This window comes from Pituophis catenifer, unplaced genomic scaffold (genome assembly GCF_029215685.1).
Source record: "Pituophis catenifer annectens isolate HBS135680 unplaced genomic scaffold, rPitCat1.0.hap2 SCAF_6, whole genome shotgun sequence".
Classification (NCBI taxonomy): Eukaryota; Metazoa; Chordata; class Lepidosauria; order Squamata; family Colubridae; genus Pituophis; species Pituophis catenifer.
This window is the reverse complement of record NW_027256886.1, coordinates 55,783,043-55,804,628: the sequence shown is the minus strand read 5'-3', so window position 1 is coordinate 55,804,628 and position 21,586 is coordinate 55,783,043. Positions and strand designations below refer to the sequence as shown.

The 21,586-nt window shown below is 35.1% G+C and overlaps 1 protein-coding gene across 4 annotated transcripts in view; it reads right to left on the bottom strand.

Annotated features, from left to right (window-relative positions):
* The window catches only part of TACC2 (transforming acidic coiled-coil containing protein 2), a 151,180-nt gene that overhangs the window by 11,561 nt on the left and 118,033 nt on the right, over positions 1-21,586 (bottom strand). For 2 of the 4 annotated variants that reach the window (XM_070946349.1, XM_070946352.1), the window contains 9 exons: positions 21,048-21,255; positions 13,834-13,895; positions 13,347-13,459; positions 12,166-12,325; positions 11,227-11,367; positions 10,185-10,274; positions 3,015-3,152; positions 1,553-1,629; positions 496-539 (listed from right to left, as the gene is read on the bottom strand). In XM_070946349.1, the coding sequence (XP_070802450.1) occupies positions 496-539; positions 1,553-1,629; positions 3,015-3,152; positions 10,185-10,274; positions 11,227-11,367; positions 12,166-12,325; positions 13,347-13,459; positions 13,834-13,895; positions 21,048-21,255 (1,033 nt within the window). Of the gene's footprint in view, positions 1-495; positions 540-1,552; positions 1,630-3,014; positions 3,153-10,184; positions 10,275-11,226; positions 11,368-12,165; positions 12,326-13,346; positions 13,460-13,833; positions 13,896-16,688; positions 16,740-19,129; positions 19,180-21,047; positions 21,256-21,586 lie in introns of those variants that run through there. The other 2 variants (XM_070946350.1, XM_070946351.1) reach the window with 2 other exon arrangements.

Here is a 21,586-nt window from a genome sequence, read left to right as displayed (position 1 = left end):
ATTCTGCCATTTCCTAGGACTAAATATTATACATCAGTATTTGTTAAATGTTTTGGTAGATATCTGCCATCAAAGCAGTGACTATAATATATTTAGGTTTGTTTCATAATTGGCTGCTGTCAAATAAATATGTTTTTCCTGGCATCTACTTGTCTTTACTTTTTTTTTTATGAACAGTGTTACAATATGTACGATGAGATGAAATTCTATATTGAATTAATGCATACATGTAACATGAGACACAGCTAAGAATTAGAGCATATTTTCTCCAAAAGAAATATTGTAAGCAATGAAACAGGCTTAAGTAAATAAGTAAATAACAGTAATTTTCAAGAAGACTTCCAGGCATATGTAGCGACCTCGAGATGTGTTGTGATTCCCAAACCTGTTTCTTAAATCATCTATGATCATTGCACGACTAATTTTCTATTATTGTGTATTCCCTATAACAGAATAAGAAAAGAATATTTTCTTTTCATGAAAGCAAATACCTACCTATCATTTGAGCAATTGTCTTCTCATATTCTGAAACAATTTTCCTATTAAAAGATAGAAAGAAATGAAAGTGAACATGCATCCACAGAAATGGATTTTGCTAATGCCATCTCTTCTATTAAAACCTTATAAATTAGCTCCAAAATGTATGACAGAATACAGTTGTTATAGTGTGGCATTTCTTTAATCAAAAGATTAATTCATAGACAACTAGGATGCTGCTAAATCCATATTTATGCTATAAAATAGGTGATCTACTATGTATAGACTGTGACCTCCACATTCAGACTTGTTTTCTCAGTTTCGTCAGTAGAAAGGTAGATCTGCCATTCTATGCATTAACTTGTGCCTTCTTACTGATCAAATTTTGAACTGATTTTGCCAGAAAGTGGTAGCAGAGGGGAAAGATGGATAGTTTCCACAGACCTATGTTAATTTAATTAGCAATTACATTCTGAGTTGCAGAAATGGAGGAAAAAAACCCTATTGCAATGTCTATGAAATAGCCATAAACATGACAATAAAAACAATTCAAAAGAATTGCCTTAAACTTTAAAATTATATCCTATTTTGAATTTGTTCTCCCAAGAAAGTTAGCTGATTAAATCTTATTTAAACAACTGAATTTATCTTTATCTGAATTTTATAAGACATTCGATAGATACCTTGACATTATTTGTGGGATTTTTCAAACAGAAAGAGGTAGAATATGTATTTAATATATTTGATTCATTTATTTATTTGATTTATAACCTGTTTTTCTATTCAGTAAGTACTCTCAAGGTAGTTTTTGAATACTACAGTTTATTGCTGTAGTATTATTGCTGTAGCATATTTCTATATTGAATTTATACACATAAGTAAAGGAAAACTATTTCCATATTTATGGAAGATTATGTTGTCTTATGAACAACACACACACACAAGCGGATACTTCTTTCAACAGATCAATTTTGGTAAACTGAAGAGTCTGTCATCAGCAGTATGAATAAAAAATAAAATGTTTTAACTGTTTCATAAACTTTAAAAGTATTGATTCATAGAAAATTACACAAACCTCATTTCCATAACTTCCCTCCTACTTTCTTCATATTTCTCTTTCCATTCTGAAATCATCCTTTCCTTTGCAACTATCTTTTTTAAAAAAGAGAAGAAATAAGGTTGTATCAGCTTGAAAAAGGACAAAATACTTTGCCACATAACATCCTAAGAATTGATAAAAAAAGTATAGCAAGATTATAATTAAGGCATTCACAGGGAAGGTAAGGAGAGCAACTGATGAAACACACACAATGATGTTACCACACAAATGCTGTCGTAACACACATACTTGCATCAGATATCAGAATGCAAGTATATGATTGTGGCACATGTGATGTCACCATGTGCATGTCTTTTCTATGTCATCACTTTTTGCTGCAGATGCCACTTTTATAAAATCAAAATATGTTGGCATTTCTCCCTCTTGCTAAGCTAAGACAAACACAAATACAAGCAAATTATACTTCTTCAAAAATCATAGTTTATTGCAGAGAATGGATTGCTTTGGAATCTACAGGAAGCAATTTTTTGAGTGATGTCGTACATCAGGGTTTCTCAAACTTAGCCAGTTTAAGTCATATAAACTTCAATTGCCAGAATTCCTAGCCAGCCTGTCTGAGGAATCCTGAAAGTTGAAATCCATGTGTCTTAAAGTTGCATGGTAAGAAATCCTGTGAGTCCTATTCTTGCCTTTATGCGAATTCTATTACACCTACCTAAAGAACTACCTAAATATCTATGTTCCCAAATACACAAAACTATACCTTGACCAGGCGTGTCAAACTTGTTGCCTGCGGACCAAAGGCATCACTTGCTGGCCACGCCCACCCCCGTTTTAGCAAAGGGGGAAAAAGTTGTGATACATCACATGATGACGTGTTGTCACGAGTTTGACACCCCTGACCTAGACTATAAAAGGGTCTAATTTGTTTACTATATTAGTTCTACAAAAAAAAATTGACTTGCCAAATATTTACCAAACTCTTTGAATATATAAACAAAAAAATGGTGCTCTTATGTAGTCTTCTGTTTGGTAAACAAAGAAATCCTAACAGAAATATATAATAAATATTCCAACCATACATGGATTTTCTCAATGAATAATTATGATCAAAAATAGATGGGACATGCACCAAATTTGCCCAATCAACTTTTCTATAATGAATTCTTGCTTTCTGTTAGCTATTATTAATATATATTACTATGTAGAATAATATATACTTCCTTATTGGATGAGGAACCAGCAATTTAAAGAAATTAACTGGAACACATTAACTGAATTATGTTTAACAGATAAGGAGAATTGATTCTTTAAAAAAAAATACCACAATGTTGGCATTGATCAGTAACTGGAAATCATTCATTAATTTAATTTTATTACAATGAATTAATTGGAAGAACAAACTTCAAATAGTGATTGCATTTGTAAAATGCCTACCAATAAACAGTCAGTCTTCCGTGATTAAAATTGCCATTACCTCTTCCCTGGTAACTCTTAAGGCGGTATCCAGGTCTTGCTGCTTATAAAGCAAAGTGGAGGCATTTTCTCCCTCTGAGCTGCTTATCCGGGAGTACAATGCACTTTTAGAGATTGAAGCGTCAACTGCAGGGTCTCTCTGTTCATTTCAAAGAAGGACAAACAGTTAGTAATATGTTCCAGTGATGAACTATTTCAAAAGAAGTGAGAAAAGAATGCAATGTGAAAAAAAAAATGTGGAATTAATTAATTAAAATATTAATCTTAGTGTATCCTTAAGCTATTTCACAAGAGTTACTGTTACACATTGGCGATATACAGAATATTGGAAATTCCCATCTTTCTTGCAAAGCACCATTTCACTGAGCTTCAGAACCAAAAATGATCATTAAAACTAGTTTGGAAAGAGAGTATGCTTTTGTAAGCGTCCCCAATCTGATTACTTTCAAATATATTGGACTGTATCTTTCAGGATTCCAAGTCATAATTTCCGAAAATTATGAGCTCAGATAGAAAAGTTTGGTTTATAGAGAACTTGCCTACTCAAGTAGGCAGGTTCTCTAGTACTGTATAAACCATCACTGGAGCTTTTTAAGAAGAGACTGGACAGTCACTTGTCTGATGGTATCAGTTTTCCTGCTTGAGCAGGGGGCTGGAGTAGAAGACCTCCAAGGTCCTATCCTGTCCTGTCCTGTCCTGTCCTGTCCTGTCCTGTCTTGTCCTATCCTATTCTACCCTACCCTACCCTACCCTACCCTACCCTACCCTACCCTACCCTACCCTACCCTACCCTAGTGCTTGAACACTTTTTTGCTGCTATTGCAATTCTTCATTAAAAACAATTTTTTTGCTAAAATGATATCAAGTACTCAGTAAGCAAAATACATTTGGACAACTTTGTACAGGATGCAGCCTGACATCTACTGAGCTGTGTATTATTCACCATACAACAACGGACAAAAAGATCAGCAAAAGCAAAATGAATTTTATTTGAAAGTCAAAAGCAAAAGAAAAGAATGAAGTTCTTTTGTTGGAACAAAGTATGCTCCAACAAATACCTCAAAACACATTTTTGGCCACCATATTTAAAATGTATATAACATAGTTATAGCTTTGGCTTATACTTTTTCACTTTTTATTTGATATTAACCTTATTACTAAAAGCACTACACAGCATTACCTAAATATAGTTCTGCAGATGGTAGAATAATTTAGGATAAAATATGAAATTGTTGGATGTGGATTTATTTTTATAAGAATGTGAGCACAATATTAACAATGTATTTACTTAATATTTAAGTTACTGATAGATCTGATTGAACATTTTTAATTAAAATGGAATATATTAGAGTAATTCATAACAATCAATATTTGATTCAAGCACCTAATCAGTGACTAAATAACAACTAAAGTTAATTAAGGCAAGTTTAAGCAGGAAACTATAAATTACAAATTCTTTCAACGGCAATATACAAAAGGAAGCTAAGAAAATATCAGAGATTGCTTCTGCTATTTTCTTTACACAGAACTAATGCAATTCAGATTCTTGCTTTTGGTTTTTAGGAAGAAGCAAAATTATTTTCCACTAACTATCTTTTTTATATCATGTATGAACAAATTCAGTTTAGATACTTGGACTAAATAATTGGGAAAATATAATCTGATAATAGGAATTCTAATCGGTTTGCCTATTTGTACAAAGCAGTGAATAATCACCAATGTACTGGATAAATTCTTCTGGGTGCGATTCAAGGAGTTGGTCACCACCTTTAAAGCACTCCATGGCACAGGACCCGGGTACCTTCGAGACCGACTTCTGCCACCAATAGCCTCCCACTGGCCAGTTCGCTCCCACAGAGAGGGTCTCCTCAGGGTGCCATCAGCCAAGTTATGTCGGCTGGCGACACCCAGGGGGAGGGCCTTCTCTGTGGGAGCCCCAGCCCTGTGGAATGAACTGCCCCCGGAAATACGTAAGATCTCTGATCTCCGGGTGTTTCGCTGTGCACTGAAGACCCTGTTGTTCCGCCAGGCTGGGCTATCAACATAATAATTTCAAATTGGGGTATTTTAAATTTGTGGGGTTTTAAATTGAGCCAAATTTATTTAATTATTTTAAATTTTTAATCGATGTTTTGTCTTGTGTTTTTAAATAAGCTGTACACTGCCCTGAGTCCTTCGGGAGAAGGGCGGTATAGAAATAAAATTATTATTATTATTATTATTATTATTATTATTATTATTATTATTATTATTATTATTATTATTATTATATATTTTATATAGTTTAATCTATTGTTAAGAGTAACTGATACTCTTATCAGTTGATAGAACTGATAAGAACTGATCAGTTCAGATCAGTTCTGACTGATATAAACTGATAAAAGCCATAAAACTGCTTGTTTTATGTTATATTCAGAATTTCACAATAGAACAAATTAGTGAAGATTTCTTATAAATTCTTCATTATAAGAGATTAGTAAAGATACATGAGACTGAGCAAACTGTTTTAAGACTTATTCAGTAACACTAGCTATAGCTAGACATATTAATTCCATAATTTTTATATTATAGTTAGATAATTAGATTATCTATTATATATACTATATATTATCTATATCTATCTATCTATCTGTCTGTCTGTCTGTCTGTCTGTCTGTCTGTCTGTCTGTCTGTCTATCTATCTATCTATCTATCTATCTATCTATCTATCTATCTATCATCTATCAATCTATCTATCTATCATCATCATCATCATCTATCTCTATATAAAATTCAAGAACTGTTTGAGGATTTCCTTTGTTTTACCTTTAGAAGAGAAGTGGTTTGATTCATATTATTCTAGAGAATGCATGCGAAGGAATGGGTTCTTTGTTTGCTTGCAAATTTTTACTTTTCTAAATATTCAGATACTTCTTGGTTTCAAAAATAATATGTACGAAAATGTCTACTTTGAAATATTTATATAGACATACCTACACACTTTCTTTCTCTAAAAATAATAATAAAACCACCAATGCAATTATGATTCATGTATGAAATTACATGGCCCCAAACTAAGACTAATTTATCTATCCTAACATGAAGTTTCCTTTTTATTCTATAAATGAGAACTAAAATGTATCCCCTGAAACACATGGAAAATGAATTCAATATTATTTACATATAAACATTATTATAAGAGCAATTATACTGATTTTATAGCTGGTACCAAGATTATCATGAAGATTAGTAGGTTCACTATTAGAAATTTTTATTATGCATTCAAATAATTTGAATTGAGCTCTCATTTGCATAGAATCCAAAGCATTTTACCATAGCACAAAATAATTATACAGATAAAAATAAAAAAATACAAATATTTTGGGGGAAAATTGCAATTTAGTAGTAGATATGAAGCAGAAATGTTGATCCTTTAAATGAAGCAATATAGCAACAAGAGATTAAAAAAAATTCAATATTTTCAGAAAATTCTACATACTTAATTTCAACTTATTTCTTGTCTACTGTAAATCTATGAATGTTCTATTAGATCAACTCATCACTGATTTAACTGTTGACTATAATAATGATTGCTTAAAGAAGTAAATCAAATTGTACATCCCAACTGAACATGTTACAGGGGGAAGATTATGTTTAATTTAACCAGGGCAGCTTGCCCAAAAGCTTGTTTTTCAAATTTGTCACAACAATCTCTTGAAAAACTTAATTAAGATAAATTACTTAACAAGCTATTCATATAATTATATAACATCTTGTTGATTCATTCTGGGAAAATGCCCAGTAGTTTTGCAATACTTCATGGCTTCCAAATGATATTAAGTTATTTAGTATCTTTGACACTGTAGAGTCAACAAGGCTCGATAAGCATTAGGCTGGGAATATGGAGGAAGCAGCTATATAATCTGCTTCATGTGATATTTCCCCAGTCACTGTGGCAGCCTCAGCTCAGCAGAAAATGTGTATCAATCCTAGAAGTGGCTTACAATTTCTAAGAGGAATTAACTCTGGCTTTGAGAAGGTGATATGTGAGGTAAACAGTTGCTCAGCCCAATGAAGCTAGGAAGTATGAGAAGGAGACTTAGAACAACCCATTCCTGTAGACCAGGAGTGTCAAACTCTCATCGTCATGTCAGCATCACGTGACATATCGTGATTTCCCCCCACACACACTTTGCTAAACTGGGGGTGGGCATGGCCAGCACGTGATGCATCAGGCCTGCAAGTTTGACACCCCTGCTGCACATCCTCCAGGAGTGGAAGGCAGCAGAGCTGTTAATGCATTTTATAAAAATAAAATACCCTTCCTGGAATCCTTGGCGTGTGTTTCTTGACCTTGAAAAGTGGACAAATTTGTTTTAGAAACAAAACAACTAGGCAGGCAGTGTACAGGTAGTGCTCAATTTACAACAGTTTGTTTAGTAACTATTCAAAGTTATACTGAATTGAAAAACATGATTTATGATAGTTTTTCACACTTTTGGTCATTGCAGCATCCCACTGGTCATGTGATCAAAAGTTCGACACTTGGCAACTGGCATGTACTTATGATGGTTACAATGTTCCAGGTCAGGTGATCCCCTCTAGCGACATTATGACAAGCAAAGATAGATGCCGGCATGGTTGCTGGTCCTGTGGAAGCCCCCGAGGCAGGTTCTTGCCCTGTTATCTGGGAACAGTTTGACCCTGTTGCTCCCAAGGAGGTAGACCGGATCCTAGAGAGTATCTGCGCAAGCACCTGTGTTTTAGATTCATGTCCCAGGATGTGACATGTAGTGATGGATGTCCCTCCCAACTTCCTATTCTCAGCACATACAGGACCAGCTCTGTTAGAGATTTAACTCAGAGATGTTATAATGTTGGAGTTGCAGGCTTTAACTAGTAGAAGTAAAGAACTCTTTTAGCATTATCTTCATTAAATCAGACCAAGGAGACTCTCTCTCTCTCTCTCTCTCTCTCTCTCTCTCTCTCTCTGTGTGTGTGTGTGTGTGTGTGTGTGTGTGTGTGTGTGTGTGTGTTTGTGTGAATATATTAGTTATAACGCTCAATACTGGAAACACAGAATAAAAAATCTGAAGTATGAAAAAATTAAATATATAAGAATGAATCTGTATTCATTTGATACAGATTCAAATGAAATACTATCAGACCTATCTGATTTTTCAGACTACACAATTTAACCAAATAACCAGAGACGAAAAACAGGAAGACTTTGCTCCCAATCCACCTTGGTCACAATCACCAACAGCAGAGTTTCGGTCACCGTAGTGGAAAGTATAATTATGTTAAAATGTACAGCTTGGTAATCTGTTGTATAGATTACAACTAATAAATTAATTGCAATAGTTCATACCTCCCTGTTTTGAAATGAATGTTTTCAGTCTGTGGTACAGCACTGGCAGGCAAATATTCAGATGGCATCAGTATTAAAAAAAAAACAAGAAACACAAAGCACACATAACTTCCAATAAGGGAAACCCCATGAGCTCCTTTCTACTGATATCACCATAAGGAGTCTTCCAGGGGAGCTACACAGATCAAATGCATGATTTAAAAACTAACATTTCACTCTAGTTTAGGCTGCATGCACCACAGGCTCAACTTCACTCCAATATGTCAACAGCCAGCATGCTGTGGGCATAGCAGGGAAAAAAAAAGAAACAAAACATTTTTGATCTTAATGAATGAAGAAGAGATTAACATACGAGGCCTCTTCCTCTTCTTAGAGTCTGTTTCCTCCCATTATTTTAAACCTTCTTAGGCAATTGAGATGTGGATTGTTGCCTAAAGATCAAAACCGTCATCTACAGACAATTTCTAACACACACACACAGATAGGAATCCTGGCATTTGCAGCTTCTGGTATGCAGTGTACAGTTTTGACCTCACAGAGTTTGTCAAAATTGTTTAAGTCAACAAAGGGATACCTCAGTTTGCGGGTTCTGTTTGACTATATAGACACCGTTTCTTTTCTTGCTTATGATTAAAGCTCTTTATTGCAGTTTTGGACAATTTAGACAATGTTTAAAGTCCATCCCATTCCCCATGGCAACAATTCTAGATGCAGTTTCGTTCGTACCAGCCAATGGGAAGAGATAGACGCAGCTTGCTTAATCTCCCATTCTTTTGCAAAACCACCTCTCACTGAGTTTTATGTGACCAACAACCATATAGGAAATATTTTGAAAGGGCCTGGGGGATTACAGGAGGAAAGAAGAGCTTTCTAGATCAGAAATCTTCTATAGATGGGAAAAGTTGAGAAGAAACTGTGGGAAGAAAATCCTGGATCCAAACCCATCCATTTCTTAAACTGGGTGAGTACCAATTTTCACTTCTCAAGACATTGATACCTGCAATCACTGGCCTGCAGATAAAGCCAGTTTTCAAGCAATAACATGCTATAGCGGTGAATTATTGCATTTACAAAAAGATAAAAAAAACACCCCGCCCCCCACAGAACAGTTTTCTGAATTATTGCCATACTGAACTCTTGGATATAAAGTGATATACATCACACAACTGTGAATATTTCTCATATATTCACCTAATTCTTCTAAGATTACATGTGTGTCTGCTACTCTCCAAACTCTGAATATTCTCCATTACATACATAGTGTTTTTTCCATGCCCTTCTAAAGAAATTACTACGCTCATTTACATTTCCAGTATGTATCAAAAAATTAAACATAAAATCACAAGTCTGTATAGAAAATGACGGCCAAATTTATTCCTGTGATCAATAGCAATAGCACTTAAGACTTATATACCGCTTCACAGTGCTTTACAGCCCTCTCTAAGCAGTTTACAGTTAGCATATTTCCCCCAACAATCTGGGTGCTCATTTTACCGACCTCAGAAGGATGGAAGGCTGAATCATCCTTGAACTGGTCAAATTTGACCTGCCAAACTGCTGGCAGTCAGCAGAATTAGCCTGCAATACTGCATCTAATCACTGCGCCACCACATCATGTGATAGTCATTTTTGAAACATATCTGCAAAGTGGAACGTGATCACATCCGAGATTAGAGAAAAGAAACTTCCACATGCTCTTTTCTATCTTTCTACATAGCAATGGACCAAAATCATCCAGCATCAACACTCAGAAAAACTTATTGTTAAAGTGAAAGCAGCAACACGGTTTTTAAACACACAAACTGCAGGCACAGGAGATACCTCAGTATCTAAGGAGTTGAAAGAAGACAAGGTAATTTGTCTGGCTAGCTTCAGGGCTTCTATCCTCATTGCAGCAAATTCTAATTCCTCCTGCCAGTGAGATGGTTGTGACAATGTACAGGGAAAATCCATTAAGCATGATGCAAAGACAAATGCCCATAGTTACAGAATACATTAGTACCATTGTTTTAGGATATTGCATACGTTGGCTGAGGTCCACATACTCTACTAGACCATGATGGGTTTTAACTACCAATGACTGAAGAAACCACAATGGCTGATCCACCAACACAACATGCTAAGCCAAGAGAGTTACATTATAGGTCATTGTGATGCAAGATTTAAGGAGAAATGATATGAAATGTTTAACATGCAACCTGGAATCATCTCTCTTAATTTTTTCATTAAATTAATCATAAAACCCTTTCTGATGTGCATTTATTTCTCAGGGAGCTCATTACACATACCTGAGCTGTAGCTATAAACTACATATTGAATGGTTAGTATCAGTAAAATGTTACCAAAATGGTTTTAGAAAGGATGTTTATAGTTAAGCACAGTTAAACACTGTTTAGTTATAGCTGACAAGGGAAGGGGCAGGGGAGAAGGGCATGTCAAAATCTGCAAGATAGCAGATGCAGCATCGTGACTGAATCTCCATTAATCTGTCATGACCAGAGAGCTGGGTAGATGAAATGAATGTAATGTAAAGATGTAGACAGACCATTCACATAGCAGATACTGAATTATTGGAAATATGTGAAACTATGAAAAATCAATATATTATACACCCTTTTTCTTTTGAAATAAGCTAATTCAACTTGTGTGTGTGTGTGTGAGAGAGAGAGAGAGAGAGGAGAGAGAAAGAGGGAGGGAGGGAGGGAGGGAGGGAGGGAGAGAGAGAGAGAGAGAGAGAGAGAGAGAGAGAGAGAGAGAGAGAGGGGGAAAATGAACAATTTTTTTATAGCAGAGTTTTGTTACACTTTAGAAATCATCACACCAGAACATTCATAAGGAGTACAAACAAATCTGCATTACAAACCTGAAGTTTCTGAGCAAATACTGGGGGGTTCTTTTCCGCTAAGTCAGGCTCCAGATACTGAAGCTGATCACATACTGAAGGCGGATGAGATATTCTACTAAGGAGAGCATCAGCGGAAACGTAGGGATCTTCAGGACTGATCTGAAGAGCAAGAAAGATAAATAAATTGAGAGAACTACTCATAATTAAAACTGCTCCTGTAAATATATGGCAAATGCCAGCCAAATCTGAAGTAAAATATATATTTTTTCACATAGACCATAAAAACTTGAGATTTGGCAAGAAAAAAAAAGAAATTGAATACCACAGAATAGTTCACATATACTGTAGATTCTTCTTTAAAAAAAATTAAAACAATTATTTTCTGTTACACTCTTTTTTACTTATGAAACAATGCCATTTCCAAAAAACTTTTGGCAGACTGATAACACTAGATCTGTAAGAACCACAAATCGCAACCAGGTTTGGAGAAAGCAGTCCATAGCAGAGTTTCCCAAACTATAGCTAGGAAACTTTTTGGGGAACTAGTGTTGTATTATTTGTTTGTTTGTTGTAGACATGAGAAAACAAGAGATGGGATTTGTAGAAGTCTTATCGAAGCAGGGAGAATAATTTTATATATTTTATATTTTTCAAGAAATGGCCCTAGGCCATTTCTCCACTCTTAGGGAAATGATAATTTAGAACAGAGAGGCATGTCCTAAATAAGGGAGTAAAACAATAATTTGTAATTGCTAATTTATATGTTGAAGATCCAGTTTGGGACTGCTAAAATGTTTGTGTAGAACAACAGAATCTGGGGGGTTGGAGGGCATTATTGAAAATTGGGAAAAGGGGTAATTGGGTCAAACAGTTTCAGACCGATGATCTGCAGCAAGCTTGATTTACAGTCAAGCTAGATACAGAATGAAGACATGTTCCAAACCCTTGATAACTTACTATGTTGTCTGAAGCACTTCCTATGGATACAGATTCCAGTTCTTTTGTTTTATCAGAGGACTGTACTGATGATTCTTGATTAGCTACCAGGGATCGTGAAGCTGGGTGCTGTAGTTTTATGCTGCAGGAAAGCTGGCTTTCTGTTTCTTCCAGACTTGACCTAAGGGAAAGAGGATAGTATGTTTCTGAACTGGTTAAACAAATACATTCACTGATTGACAAACTGCCTACATATTCTTTCGTTACATCTCAGTCTTAAATCTCGAGATTATGGTTATTATTTCTGTTTAAAATTAGCATTTGTTTAAAATGATTGGCATAACACAGGGTCTTATCCCAGTATCTGAATCAGTGGTGGGTTCCTCCCGGTTCGGTCCGGTTCGGCCAAGCCGGTAGCGGTGATGATATGATGTCACCGAACCGGTTCTCCCCCCCCCCACCCTCCCACCCACCCATGTTATTCTTACCTTTTATTTGGTCCCACCCCCAATCTATTGCTGCCTCCTGAGTCCCAGCTGATGACTAGAGGGAAAAAAACTGTTTAAACTCTTGCCGCAGGGCTTCAAAGGGCCGTCCTACAGCTGATCAGTGTTAAAAGCAAACAAATGAGTCAGGTCGTAAGTCGAGGACTTGGTCGTAAGTGTGAGGACCTTCCAGAAATGACTCTGACCAGCTAGCTACACCCACCTAGTCACATGACCTCCAAGCCACACCCACAAAATAAGGCACGCCCACAGAACCGGTAGTAAAAAAATTTAGAACCCACCCCTGATCTGAATGGCAGACTTCTGAGGTAAGAGAACAATATGATTCTATTCTATATCGTAACTATGATGCAATATTTTACTTTTTAGTTCATTCTATTGTTAAATCTTTACCTGCCAGCATTACTACTATAAACGAATACAGCTTTTATTAGATATTTAAAGTTGTAGATATCAATCTCTTTATGAATTATTTTAAGTTGTCATTTTCTCTTTTCGTACATTAATGGGGTAACAACATATTTAAATGTTAACTGATTTTATTCTATGCCATTCCAAAGCATACTCAATTAAATAATTTACCGCACTATCATGCAGTATGTGGAATAATACAAAAGCTTCAAGAAAAAAACTATTTCTAGCTCTGATCATTCCATATTTTTTACAATTGGTTTAATAGATAATGCAAAAAAGTACCCAGAACAAGGAGTTGTAGAATCTGATAAACGGGCTGGAGGAGACTTGATTGGACTCTCTTGCTGAGCATTGAACATAAGGTACAAAGATTGCTTTGTCTGGCCATCATCATCCTTTTGTCAAAGAAATATAAGAACAATGTTACTATACATCTTTACCTGGAACGTCTCCTAACTATCATATCATATCATATCATATCATATCATATCATATCATATCATATCATATCACATCACATCACATCACATCACATCACATCACATCACATCACATCACATCATATCATATAATGAAACATATTACAATGCTAAAAGTAATTCCCAAAATTCAGGTATATCAAAGTAATTACAGAATAAATTGGCAAACCTTTTAGCTGTTCTGCATGCAAATGAATAGCTTAATTGGAAGCACTGTGACTTTCCTCTATATATACCCTAGAGAAATACTGTAAGAGGAAGCAACAAGAAATCCACAAGTAGAAACTTACAGCTATGGAAGAACCAATTTTTTCCATGTATTCTATTTCATATGTGTTGCCATATTCCAGCTCTGAAATACAAAGTAAAAATGTCTTTAGTAAGAAAAGGAAACATGTTTTCTCATGGACAACATACATTTCCTAGACATTAAAATCAGAGTAATAAATTATAACCCAGAACATGCTGAATAAAGATTTTTGGCCAGTTTGAAAGCATAAACTAGGACTAAAGTTTGTTCATTCCAATTATAATTTAGGCCCTTATACTAAATACATATTCTTCATGTCTTCTTCATTCATTCTTTGTCAAATTAACTGGTGTGATTTTCAAAAAAACTCAAAATACAATAAATACCCAACCAATTTTAGACTATTAATATATAGCTAAGTTAATTTTTAAGTACTATTTGTTCGAATGGAAAATCTATTTATAAACTGCTGAATTGTCAAACAATACAATTTAATATGACAATGCATCTTTTATTCATGAATAGGGTATATATTTATATGCGAAAAGACCACTGCGTCCTTTGATTATTACATGAAGTGTAGGAAAGTAATTCCCCCTCCAAAAATATTTTTAATAAGTCTAATAATTGTCAAGGCTAGGGTATCCCACATAGTTATCTATAAAGGAAAAAGTGTTGATGCCTTTTCCAGAGTTATTTCTTCCTTCCCAACAAGGATCTGCTCAAATTATTTAAACAATGTCTTTCCTTACTGAAGAAAAAAAAAAGTAGCACCATGTGGAATTGCCAGACTGTATTTCCAGAAACAGTTATGAAAACATCCAGGAGCATTAAGTTCAATTAAACACATGGAAAGTCCTCCTCTGTGGGAAAAGAATGCTGCTACCCTAAGCATTTGCTTAGAAAACTGATATTCAGCAGCAAGTGTCGGATCAGTGGTTTATGGCAGGAGAAATCTAGGCAGCTTCAGCTGTTACTGAACATTTGAACAGGAAATGAGCCTGGTGAGGATTCAGAGGGCAAAAGGAGACAACGCTCAAATGTTACCCTGCCCTTGATATCTCTTTCTATGAGATCATTCTACCCAACTTCTTTCTTCCATACAAAAGTACTTGTCTGCCCTACTAACTAACTAACAAATATCTTATTCCTCCCCCCAAAAAACCTGGGGAAAGGTTAAACCCTCCAGTTATGTGTCTGGTTTTTGATAGAAATTATATTCCCATTTTTCTACTTTGAATTGTCATGAACAAGCCTGGATGCTAAGTAGCGGTAGTTGAAAATAAAACATTTACAAGATAGGAAAAGAGCTCATTTTCCGGCAAAGGTAGAGTCCTATGAGGCAGTGGACCATGTACATATATAAATGGTTTCAACCAGTTTAAATCATTGTTTGGAAATATATTTAGCTGAAATCATATGTCCTCTCTGTTTAAAATGAAAAGTGTCATGGAGGTAAGAAATGTCTTCATTTTTAAAAAGATATGAAAAGAACAAATTGAAATCATTATTACATTTGTATTATGTAATGTTTTATGGCAGTTATTTTATGAATTCAGAATAAATCTAATCTTACTCCTTATGATTTTTACCCCAACCATGTATTTAATCACTAGTGATTACAATAAAATACTTGGGATTTTAATTAAAGTTTACTTTTCAAGTATCATCAATTCCTCATTCTCTTTTATTGAGGGAGAATATTCTATGGATAAGATGATAAATCCTTCTATGTGTGGTTTATATGTAGAAAGGAGAGAAATATATTAGCCTATAAAGCTCTGAATGATTCTGTTTGTGTAACATTTCTACATATTCTGCCATAAAACTACATTGGTTAATTAAAAGAATGCTATAAGCAAATCCTGCCACAATCACAGAAAAATGTGTTAGTTGTGGCATTTGTTAGTATGAAAATGCACAATTCTTTAATTCGCTTTTAATATGCCAGATGAAATATTTCTGGAACTTTTAAATGCAAACATAGTATCAATTAATTATCTTACACCAATTGTTGCTGACTATTATATTTCTATTATTTAAGTCAACTTAAAAACAAAAACAAAATCTGCTCTTCCAAACATATGGACATATTCCTAATAGTAATGGAATAATAAAATTAACGATAAAAATGAATTTAAAATGAAAATTAATTAAAAACAAGCAAATTCTGAAGTAATTTGCTCACACACAATTTTTATAAAATAGAATTTCTACTGGCAATGTTTATTGGAAAAGACAAGTTTTTCCAGCCTGGAAAATTGGGGGAGGGGCTCCAAATGTGTTTCACTACAACCTATATATCCACTGTGTAGAAGAAAAAATGGCAGAAGCTGGAGGTGAGTTAAAAGAAGGATCAACCTAGAATCCCTACATAGTCACAATCACATGAATAACCCATCCTTGAAATCTGTGTACCCTTTTCTAACTTCAAGCATGTGCTAACGTTTGAGATCATTTCTATACAGCAATAATTCAGTTTGATTGGACCTTCATTTGTGGACCTGGTCTTTCCCACCTGATAACTGAGAGCAGCTGATTGAGGATCATGGGAACTGATATCCAGAAAACCTGCATAGCTTCAAGGTGGGAAAAATTGATCATATGCATATGAAGCTTGTATTACTTTCTGTTCTCCAAAATTTTACTGAAATTTTTACCATAAATACAACTGAGTTTTAAAAACTAGGGCCGATAACTGTTTAACCCTCGACATTCCCAAATATTATACAAGTTAGCAATTCAGAACAAAATTATATGTATATTTCACAACTGAAATGATAAATTATATTGAGGAGCAAGACAAGAAAGAATTCTAATGAATTAGCAAAGGTATAAACAGGACCTCTGAGATATTTGGGTGTTAGTTTCAATATTTAATTATAACATAGTCACCTTGAGCTTCTTCCTTTGCTAATTGGCATTCTTCCTTATCTCAGTATTCAGCTAACAGGAAAAAGTAGTGCAAATTCTCAGAATGCTTTAATTACTCTGAAGTCTCCAAATGAAGCCCATAGGAAATTCCAGGGGGAAGAAATGATTATGTTTAAAAAACCTCCACAGAGGAAACACTACCATAATTAATAGGCAATCTGAGCCACAAGTAACCCTTAGACAAATTAGTATTTATATTGAGGTTAAATGCCAGCCTGCATTGTCCTTAAATCCTATGTTACCAATATAATGATGTATCTTTGACTGCAAATCTTGTTTAAACATTGCAATATTTACTTAAGTTCTATAGCTACCGCACTTTATTTATTTCATTTTTATTCCAGCCTGTTTTCAGGAAGTTCAATATAGAATACATATTCCTTTTTTCTTGTTGCAATATTATTCCTACAATAAGCTGCTATGGCAAGTACAGTTGCAAGAAAAAGTATGTGAACCCCTTGGGATTACATGGAGTTTTGCATGAATTGGTCATAAAATGTGCTCTGAACTTCATCTAAGTCACAACAATAGAAAAACATAGTCTGCTTAAAATAATACTACTAACATTAGATGTTGCCATGGTTTAATTGAACATAACATGTAAATATTCACAGTGCAGGGAGGAAAAATTATGTGAACCTTTGGACTTAATAACTGGTTGACCCTCCTTTGGCAGCAATAACCTCAACCAAACGTTTCCTGTAGTTGCAGATCAGACCTGCACAACGATCTGGAGTACTTTTTGACCACTCCTCTTCACAAAACTGTTTCAGTATAGCAATATTCTTGGGATGTCTGGTGTGAATCGCTCTCTTAAGGTCATGCCACAGCATTTCAATAGGGTTGAGGTCAGGACTCTGACTGGGCCACTCCAGAAGGCGTATTCTGTGCTGTTGAAGCCATTTTTTTTTGTTCAATTACTTGTATGCTTTGGGTCATTGTCCTGTTGCATCACCCATCCTCTGCGGAGCTTCAATTGGCAGACAGATGGTCGTACGTTTTCCTTCAAAATGTCTTGATAAACTCTGGAATTCATTTTCCCATCAATGACAACAATCCGTCCAGGCCCTGTGGCAGCAAAGCAGCCCCAAACCATGATGCTCCCTCCGCCATGTTTTACAGTGGGGATGAGGTTTTGATGTTGGTGTGCTGTGCCTTTTTTTCTCCACACATAGTGTTGTGTGTTCTTCCCAAACAACTCAATTTTGGTTTCATCTGTCCACAGTATATTTTGCCAGTAGTGCTGTGGAACATCCAGGTGCTCTTTTGCAAACTTCAAATGTGCTGCAATTTTTTTTTTGGACAGCAATGGCTTCCTCCGTGGTGTCCTCCCATGTACTCCATTCTTGTTTAATGTTTTCCTTATTGTAGATGTGTCAACAAAAATGTTAGCATGTGCCAGAGATTTCTGTAGGTCTTTAGCTGACACTCTAGGATTCTTCTTTACCTCATGAAGCATTCTGCGCTGTGCTCTTGCAGTCATTTTTACAGGATGACCATGCCTAGGGAGAGTAGCAACAGTGCTAAACTTTCTCCATTTGTAGACAGTCTGTCTTACTGTGGACACGTGAACATCAAGGCTTTTGGAGATACTTTTGTAACCCTTTCCAACTTCATGCAAGTCAACAATTCTTGATCGTAGGCCTTCTGAGAGCTCTTTTCTGCGAGGCATGGTTCACATCAGACAGTGCTTCTTGAAACCAGTAAACCCAAAACTGGTGTGTGTTTTTAAAGGGCAGGACAGCTGTCAGCAACACATCCAATATCATCACACTGATTGGAGTCAAGGTTGGCTCACTCCTGGCTCCAATTAGCTCTTGGAGAAGTCATTAGGCTAGGGGCTCACATACTTTTTCCTCCCTGCACTGTGAATGTTTACATGTTATGTCAATTAAACCATGGCAACATCTAATGTTTGTGTAGTATTATTTTAAGCAGACTGTGTTTTTCTATTGTTGTGATTTAGATGAAGTTCAGAGCACATTTTATGACCAATTCATGCAAAACTCCACGTAATCCCAAGGGGTTCACATACTTTTTCTTGCAACTGTATATCTATACAAAGGTGATTAGACTGAGGTCACTCTGTGACTCATAAATAAGTAGGTATTGAACCATAATGTGCTAGCCTCAGATAGAAATTACAATTCTAATAGGATGGTTCCTTCAAGAAAGTATACTATTTTCTTTAAATATTAGGTGGTTGTCCTTTAACTAGTACCTTCACAAAAATCCCATCTAAAATCTCTCACTATATTTAATCCTTAGTCAGAAATTATCTTTTTCCTCAAGATACTTGGTTCTTGTAGGTTAAGTCATTGTTAAAATTAATGTTCTATTAGGAAGTTCAATGCTTTTCATATGATTATTTTAAATGCTCTTCATTGTTTTTTTACTACTACCTGGCACTTCTTCTCCTAGATGTACCCTAAAGCCAAAGAGTTCGCTGGGACTGTAGGAAGTAAGAGCAAAACAGAACCATTAGACTTAAGGAAACATTTTAACCTATATAAGAAATAAAAAATGGCAGAAATGTTGATCTCAGAGAAAATGCAAATATGTTATGCTATTTGGTCACAAAATGCTTACTGTCTATGCAGTATTATACAATTATTATACTTATGGTCCTATCTTCTCTGATAGTAAAGAGAACATGTACTTTCTTAGTAGTGACTATAACATTATGAATAGATTGATAGAGTGTACCTAGAATCTTGCTTTTGGCATTCCCCTCAAAATATTGAAGACACTCCTTTTCCACCAGGCATTGAATTATTAATTTGAATTATTTCAATATTCTTTTAATGGTAGGGAGGAGAGTTATTATTTCAAATTTCTTTGATTTTTTTTTTTTACTTATATCAGTTTTTATAGCCTGCTTAACTCAAAAGACTCTTGGTTGATAAGTTAAAATTGTCAATGTAACACTAAATTAAATTACCGAGAATCTAGTGGATGATGATTAGATAAATAAATCAAATTAGCATCATTGCTAGTTATATCCATAATGCTGCATGAAGATAGCATTTGTTGACAATGAGATGTGGTGAAAGGTAAAAGTTCTGAGTTGATTCATTTATTGTAATGATTACCCCAATAAAAGTATCACAAAGTCAATAAATATTGAGAAGTAGCTCTTTTTATGCATAGTCTCTCTTGATTACATGCCCATTAGGATGTATATACTGAGTGGTGGTAACCCAAAGATAAAATATATTTCCAATCTTCTGAATACTAACTTTTTCCAACCTGAATCTTTGTGATGTGTTGAGACCACACCAAACACAACTTCATCCCAGATTAAGAAATAAGCTCTACATATTCAAAATAAATCATGCAGTTCAATTATGAAAGTGAAATATCACATGTTTAACTGCCCCGCCCCTCTAGTAAATAAAACAAACCTGTCCTTACTCTAGCAGGCTCCTTTTCCTTTCTTTCCTGTTGGAATAGTTGTTTTTAATGGTTTCTAACAAATGACACTTACTAGGGTTTTATCAACAGCAGAGCCATTTAATGTAGCAATAAGATCAAAAATAGAATTTGAATGTGGGCACTCCACAAGGATGCAATAGTGCACAGAAATGTAACATGTGGTATTATTTCCATTTATAGCAATTAGAATTAACTATTGACTTCAGAATTTTTTGGACCATTTCTAAAGAGTCTTGGCACAAAAAAAGTGTTTTAATATAATCAAGATAAAGCTAATTTGAGGGACCATCTCACCCCACTGGGATTGGGCCGTTCCACTTGTGCTGGCAAAGGAGGCATGCTGAGGGTACTGTCCACCTGATTATTCTACCTGGTGGGGTCCAGAAGAGCCTTTTCTGCTCTCTGGAACATCTTGACCCCTGATGTGAGGTTGGCCCCAAACCCCCTAAAGACATGACTTTGCCAGTTGGATTTGGGCTCCAGTAGGGGAACAGCACTGTGGAGGTGGTTGATCAAGTAATAATAAATCCCACTTCCCCTCACTCCACCCCCTCCTCCACATGTGTCCTTAGGTTTTAATGTCTAATTTTAATTATTTTTGTTTTAATTGTATATGTATAGACATATTTTATTACTGTAAGCCGCCCAGAGTTACCCTATGGCAAGATGGATGGCCAATAAATTAAATAAATTAAATAAAATAAATAAATAAAATAAATAAATAAATAAATAAATAAATAAATAAATAAATAAATAAAGTCTAATTAAATGGACCAGTAAGTATATTATGATAGCAATGATATCCTTTGTTTTTCGTTATTCTGGGCCAACATTTCCCTCCTCAAATAAATAAAACAGCGATTCTATCTTCTTTTCCCAGTTTACCTTCTGTAGGGGAGCTGAACTTTGTTTCATTTACAAATGATGAAAGATCTGATGGCTGAGGATAATCCTGTTTATCATTATCGAGATCCACTGTCATACAAGTCCATTTCTGATTACCCACAGAAGATGCCAGTTTTTCCTCATCTGTTGCATGTACCACAGTGGATACAACAGAGGGGGTTTCAGTAGTAGGCAGTGCCGTAGATTCCTAAGAAGAAAATAAAGGTTAAAAAATTATTGTGCTACAAAGAAAGAAGCAATTATCTTCTTTCATAGATCCAGCTCTCTTTTGCTTTCTTCTTAAGAATTTGACTAAATGTAAATAGTTGTCAGTGCAGGAGAAGAACTACTTTACTACTACTCTGCCTAAGTTCTGGAACTCTTCAGTTATTTTAATTCATAACCAGGTCTTGGGATCTTCATTTTAAAATTGTAGAAGGATGACATTTGATCTATTTCAGAGATCTGAAGATCATTGCCTTAAGTAGTATAGGTCTAATGATTGATTAAATCATGTCTTTTTAACATTTTATTAGTCC